Consider the following 7,332-nt stretch of genomic DNA (forward strand, 5'->3'; position numbering starts at 1 on the left):
GGAAGAAGAACCAGCTGTGTGAAGTTCAAATCTGATGGTAATATGCCTTCTCGGAAGAATTTGTGTACTTCTGCTGTTACCAAAGGACCAACATCCAGTGCTTTTGAAAGAAAGCTGCAGTCATGCCATCAGCTACTGGGGAGCTATCGCTTTTAATGTCCTTAACCACATGTTTAATCTCAGCATCAGAAACCTCTTTAGTTAGCCTCAAGTTCATATTCTCTCATATTTTCCTCTCCATACCTTGAAGTAGTTATTCAGCATCATCAGTCGGTCTGGAAGACTAACATTTCGTGAAGTATTGTACGGCTATATCACCTTTAGCCTCCTCTTCTGTGTGCTCCACTCCATCATTGTCAATGAGTGTCGGAATAAGATTTAGCCCAACCATGGAACACCTTTGTGTTCAAGTCTCCCGCCACCAACCATCTATTCTTACACTTCTGTTTCCAGAAACTCTCCTCCTCTCCACCAACCATCTATTTTTATCTTTGAAATCTTATGAATATGAGGATACAGCTTGCATTCTTCCTCATCCAATTCTCTTTGTAGTCTGTCAATTTGTTTCTTAGAGTTCCCAGCCTCCCCCTCTTCCATTTTGCTATTTCCTTCCTACAAGAAGTTGTAGACGTTGCGACATTCTTTTATCTTGCTCCCAGCACCGACTGCCATTGTCTGCGAATAATCTTTTGCACCTTATGTTGCGATGACGATCTCTTATCAAAGACGAATCTTCCCACACGCCTTGGTGCAATAGCCTATGTACTTGTATAAGATGGGTCTATGATCAAACCCAAGCCGCTCTAAATATGTGGTGTGCGATCTAGGGAATAATCTAAACTATTATGCATTCCCAAATGCTTTGTCCAAACGACATTGAATCCACACGTTCTCTTTCACCCCATTTGAAGTGACTTCTCTAACACCAGCCCACGGGAATTTGTTTCCAGAACTTGGAATCTCTTTTATTATGCAAGTCCTCACCATCGAGCGAAATGGGATGAAACTTCCCTCTTCTCTATAGGGTCCTCTAAGTTTCTCATAATTGTTCATAACCTCTTTAAAATCCCCTACTATTCTCAAGCCGTCATTACGATTCAACCCGATATCTTGCAATGCATTCCACACCAGCCTTCTCTTATGTCTTACAGGATCACCGTATACAAATGTTAAGTAGAAAACCGAGTTCCCCTGCTTTACTTTTGTATCAATGACTCTGTTGCTTGCACTCATCACTTCAACCTCATATGAATTCCTCCAAAACACAGCCAAACCTCCACTAAGACCCACTGGTTCACCAGGTAACAGTGGTCGTAACCCAACGATCTTTTAAAACTACTCACTTAATCACTAGAGTTTTTAGTCTCTAGGAGAAACAGAAAATCCGGAAGATGTTCACGACATATCTCTTCTAGGCGTCGAACTGTCAGGTCTTTCCACAATCCCCGACAGTTCCAACTGAGCGTCGTCATTGAGGATTGGATGGTTTCTGGTGAACCATCAAACCCTTGTTGTGACGTGACAATTTTGGTGAGACCTCTCCCTCCTCATTTGCCTTCCTCTTTCCAGCTCCATCCTCTCTACCGCTTTGAGCTTCCACATGACCCGATTGAGTTACTCTCTTCTTGTTTTGGTTTCTTCTTGTCCAAGAGGATCTATTCTTATAAGAACCCATGCTTATGTTACTTCGTTCACCTAGGTTGACATCACTTGAACCTATTGCGAACGTTCCTATCGTGAGTTTGGTTTCACTACCCCATCAGCTAGTTCCTTTGAAGAGAGTAGGTTTTCATCCAGCTGTAGGTTAGACTGGTGTAAGGTTGATGCTAGTCTGTGATCAGCAGATACTTATAAACCACTCGTCTCCTCAATCTTCTTCAACTGATCTCTTTCTGTCAAACTTGCAGATGTGTGATTTCTTCGGGTAGCATGAACCTTAGATGACAATTTTGTAATATCATATAGCTGGTCTGCTTGGACTCTACTAAAATCAAAGATTTTCCCTCTGCCAGCATGACCATCTGTTGACACTCTTGGGGCAATTTCCAAACGTAAGCAAGACCGTTGTGCAATAGGATCATGTGATAGTTCATTTAACATTTTCTTCATCTTTGCTTCTCTAAGCAATCTTTCCTCTGAATCAGCACAGTTCATGTAGATTATCATCTGTTCAAAAACCTTAGAAGCTACCACAGACGAAAGCGGCTCAAAGCCAGGAGGAATGGATGGAGCGAGCAAAGGCATGATCTTGTCAGCCAAGTTATTATGGTGTTGCCTTACTCCTGAAGTCGAATTTTCTATTCCAGTGTGGCGTCCAGCGACACCCTTTCCATTGTTCCTTGAAGTTTGAAGGAGTGGGCATTTTTGCTTCTCATGAGATAAGCGTAGGCAGTGAAAACACTTCTTACAATGATTTAGCCCAACCATGGAACACCTTTGTGTTCAAGTCTCCCGCCACCAACCATCTATTCTTACACTTCTGTTTCCAGAAACTCTCCTCCTCTCCACCAACCATCTATTTTTATCTTTGAAATCTTATGAATATGAGGATACAGCTTGCATTCTTCCTCATCCAATTCTCTTTGTAGTCTGTCAATTTGTTTCTTAGAGTTCCCAGCCTCCCCCTCTTCCATTTTGCTATTTCCTTCCTACAAGAAGTTGTAGACGTTGCGACATTCTTTTATCTTGCTCCCAGCACCGACTGCCATTGTCTGCGAATAATCTTTTGCACCTTATGTTGCGATGACGATCTCTTATCAAAGACGAATCTTCCCACACGCCTTGGTGCAATAGCCTATGTACTTGTATAAGATGGGTCTATGATCAAACCCAAGCCGCTCTAAATATGTGGTGTGCGATCTAGGGAATAATCTAAACTATTATGCATTCCCAAATGCTTTGTCCAAACGACATTGAATCCACACGTTCTCTTTCACCCCATTTGAAGTGACTTCTCTAACACCAGCCCACGGGAATTTGTTTCCAGAACTTGGAATCTCTTTTATTATGCAAGTCCTCACCATCGAGCGAAATGGGATGAAACTTCCCTCTTCTCTATAGGGTCCTCTAAGTTTCTCATAATTGTTCATAACCTCTTTAAAATCCCCTACTATTCTCAAGCCGTCATTACGATTCAACCCGATATCTTGCAATGCATTCCACACCAGCCTTCTCTTATGTCTTACAGGATCACCGTATACAAATGTTAAGTAGAAAACCGAGTTCCCCTGCTTTACTTTTGTATCAATGACTCTGTTGCTTGCACTCATCACTTCAACCTCATATGAATTCCTCCAAAACACAGCCAAACCTCCACTAAGACCCACTGGTTCACCAGGTAACAGTGGTCGTAACCCAACGATCTTTTAAAACTACTCACTTAATCACTAGAGTTTTTAGTCTCTAGGAGAAACAGAAAATCCGGAAGATGTTCACGACATATCTCTTCTAGGCGTCGAACTGTCAGGTCTTTCCACAATCCCCGACAGTTCCAACTGAGCGTCGTCATTGAGGATTGGATGGTTTCTGGTGAACCATCAAACCCTTGTTGTGACGTGACAATTTTGGTGAGACCTCTCCCTCCTCATTTGCCTTCCTCTTTCCAGCTCCATCCTCTCTACCGCTTTGAGCTTCCACATGACCCGATTGAGTTACTCTCTTCTTGTTTTGGTTTCTTCTTGTCCAAGAGGATCTATTCTTATAAGAACCCATGCTTATGTTACTTCGTTCACCTAGGTTGACATCACTTGAACCTATTGCGAACGTTCCTATCGTGAGTTTGGTTTCACTACCCCATCAGCTAGTTCCTTTGAAGAGAGTAGGTTTTCATCCAGCTGTAGGTTAGACTGGTGTAAGGTTGATGCTAGTCTGTGATCAGCAGATACTTATAAACCACTCGTCTCCTCAATCTTCTTCAACTGATCTCTTTCTGTCAAACTTGCAGATGTGTGATTTCTTCGGGTAGCATGAACCTTAGATGACAATTTTGTAATATCATATAGCTGGTCTGCTTGGACTCTACTAAAATCAAAGATTTTCCCTCTGCCAGCATGACCATCTGTTGACACTCTTGGGGCAATTTCCAAACGTAAGCAAGACCGTTGTGCAATAGGATCATGTGATAGTTCATTTAACATTTTCTTCATCTTTGCTTCTCTAAGCAATCTTTCCTCTGAATCAGCACAGTTCATGTAGATTATCATCTGTTCAAAAACCTTAGAAGCTACCACAGACGAAAGCGGCTCAAAGCCAGGAGGAATGGATGGAGCGAGCAAAGGCATGATCTTGTCAGCCAAGTTATTATGGTGTTGCCTTACTCCTGAAGTCGAATTTTCTATTCCAGTGTGGCGTCCAGCGACACCCTTTCCATTGTTCCTTGAAGTTTGAAGGAGTGGGCATTTTTGCTTCTCATGAGATAAGCGTAGGCAGTGAAAACACTTCTTACGAATACGTTCATACCCTACATCCACATATTTGATTCGTCCTCCGCAGTGTCACTGATTTCTTGTCTGGAATTGGTTGATTCAGATCCAAAACCACTTGTACTCTAATATAGTCATTCAACAGTGGTTTCTCAGGGTCAAATTCTATCACTTTAACATGACTGATACCATCAGCGACTGCATCAATTGTCTTCAGTGTCAAGTAGTTTGTTGGGAGGTTGTAGAGCTGCACCCAAACTGTAGCAGTTTGAAGTTAGGTAGGGGGTGGATGTTCCACCCATCATTCCATCGCCATTCCCCAATCGTCAAAGGTCCAAAATCCTTGATTTAATACCATCTGTATATCTATTTCCAGATCAAAGACAAATTGGAACCTCTCTTTAGTAAGAGCTAACCCTCGAACTTTGTCGTAAACCTTCCAGATCTTAGGCATGGTCTTCAGCATCCTCCCCATGTTCTGACATTCAGGGTTAAGGAGACAACCCATAATACTTCTTCCCCATCTTTCGACTGCGCAGAAGTCATCATCCTCCAGAATTATGATTGATTTATCTTCACCCAGTGACATGCCTTTCATAACCTCCGCTAAATTTCCGTCCATCACAAGTAAAATTAGCAATTTGTTGTAGTAGCGTGGGAAGTACGAAGAACTCTGATAATATGAAAGAGCGGCGAACCCTAGATAAACACATATTTTCTTTGAAGATTTACGGAAAAATATAATATTTCCTGAAGATCTTCCGCGATTTCCAAATATTTTTTGGAAATTTTCCAAGATAATCTCAATAGTAGCAAGTATATTCTCCTTCTGAAAGTTTACTCCACTTTGATTGGCTAATGTGAAATCGCCTTTGGGAGAGAGAAAAATCGTCATCCTACTTTGGAGGTAAATCAAAGTTAAAACTATAAAATAATAAAATATTTTAAATATACAATACTAAATAATAAAATATATTACCACATTAATATATAACTTTTTATTTTAAGGATGTTTTAAAAAAATTACAAACTAAAATTATCATGAGATCCATAAAAATACAAATTTTAATCTTGGATTATTTCCATATATGTTATGTAAATCAATTAGTATTTAAAATATCATTAGTTAGAAGCAAAATTGCCACAAATACCACATTCATAGTACCACTTTTCATGTTTACACTAATCATTTTTACCCTCACTTTTAAAAGAGTAAAAGACACTTATACCCCTATGATTAACTAATCTAGACTTAGGGTTTAGAGTTGAGGGGTGGGGTAGAGTTTTTGGAATTTGAAATTTATGATTCTAATAAATATATATAAATACTTAAAAAATATAATTTTTTTAAAAAATAGTTTCAAACATAATTTTCGATATTCAAAAATATTTTTTGAAAAATAATTAAAAAAAATTCGAAAAAAGTTCAAAACAATTATAAAAAAGTTTGAATTTGAAAAAGTATAATTGGAAAACATAAAACAAATATTTTATATTTTTATTTAAATAATGATTTGTGATATACATAGATAACAAGGATATAAGAGTCTTTTGCCACTTAATGAAGAATATATTTTTGAAAATGTTCTTTTAGTGGTGGTAAAGATGAAAAGTGGTACAATAAAAGTGGTAAGCATAAATTTTTCCCTAGTTAGAATCCAAAATACAATTTTATTATACACATATCCAAAAATTTTTTTTAACAAACTAAAATATGCATTTTGATAATTAATAGCTAGCAAGTTTAATTAATTTTTCTATAAGGTTTATGATACAAAAAAAAAACTGATTGAAACAATGAAATCAAATTATTTAACTAAAACGCTTAGATTTGATCTGTAGAGAAAATTATTATCTATGGGATTTTGTTTATGTGTGTTTTATAAAATGGTAGATTTTATTTATATAAATATATAATTAACTTGTTGCAAAAATAAGAAAGTGGTCATAATGATAGGGGAAAACAACAAAACAAGGATTCTGGTTTTTATGTCTAAATTGGTAAAGAGGCTGAAAATCTGGTGTCCCTAAAAAATAGGTAATATATTTTACTTAAATTTTGGTAGAAAAATAGATTCAGAAACAAAAACTATAATCTACTCTAGAATCTACAAACCGCAATCAAGCTGTCAGTGTAATTAACTATTTGATAAATTACAATTGGCTTTAAAATTCGAATTTGGGAGAAAAATAGAACTTTCATGTGTTAAAAATCGAGCCAAACATATTAGACTAGTCGAGTTCTCGTTTATTAGTTAACGTGACTTTTTAGAAATTTCTAATTTTGTCAAACAACACACAATAAATGTTAATATATAGAATATTTAATTAAGAAAATAATATGAAAAGACAAACAATTGTTTCCTTATCTTTAAAAAAAAATTGATTCCTTGTCTTTTAAAAAACAATTGATTCCTTTTTTTTTCTTGAAAAAATCAATTGTTTCCTTATCATTTTTTTTTGTCTGATTAAAAAAATATAAAAAATAGAACTGACACGTATCACTAGGATCCTCAAACAATACAAGAAAGAGACGAAAAAGTTCCTTAATTGATGACTTTTGTAACCGATCTCTATCCTGTTTATGGGCCCCTTTAAGAAGTTTTTAAAATCCTGCGATAAAGATGGCTTTAGTACTTAATTAATGTGAGCTTTTTTTTGTTTTTGGACAATGTGAGCTATATGTTTGAAAAATGTGAATTCTTAAACAAAAACAATGGTTATTAGTATTACAAGTACAGAACTAGGAAGATTTTTAAAACAGTGTGTAGCACGAATCGCAAGGGGAGATAATGATTGGCTGAGAACTAGAGAGAACTGCGAATCTGAAAAGAAGATTTCCCATTTATTTATTTATTAGAATCTAAAATTTAAGAATTCTACATTTTTTTAATTATTAGCATCTCTCTTT

The 7,332-nt window shown here is 37.0% G+C and overlaps 1 protein-coding gene across 1 annotated transcript; it reads right to left on the bottom strand.

Moving 5' to 3' along the window:
- Positions 1-3,884: 3,884 nt before the first annotated feature.
- Positions 3,885-5,043, bottom strand: LOC106349589. The gene is made up of 3 exons (XM_013789582.1): positions 4,777-5,043; positions 4,459-4,668; positions 3,885-4,403 (listed from the first exon to the last, which is right to left on the bottom strand). Exons 1-3 carry the CDS (start codon positions 5,041-5,043, stop codon positions 3,885-3,887), a joined length of 996 nt encoding a protein of 331 aa, XP_013645036.1.
- Between the last annotated feature and the right edge of the window lie 2,289 nt (positions 5,044-7,332).

Source organism: Brassica napus, chromosome C1 (genome assembly GCF_020379485.1).
Source record: "Brassica napus cultivar Da-Ae chromosome C1, Da-Ae, whole genome shotgun sequence".
Lineage (NCBI taxonomy): Eukaryota > Viridiplantae > Streptophyta > Magnoliopsida > Brassicales > Brassicaceae > Brassica > Brassica napus.

Coding starts and splice junctions, on each gene's coding strand:
- LOC106349589 (XM_013789582.1), bottom strand. CDS start 5,043: ATGGACGGAAATTTAGCGGAGGTTATGAAAGGCATGTCACTGGGTGAA. Junction 4,669..4,776: donor TGGAAATAGATATACAGATG/GTATTAAATCAA, acceptor GTTTGGGTGCAG/CTCTACAACCTCCCAACAAA. Junction 4,404..4,458: donor ATCAAATATGTGGATGTAGG/GTATGAACGTAT, acceptor TCTCATGAGAAG/CAAAAATGCCCACTCCTTCA.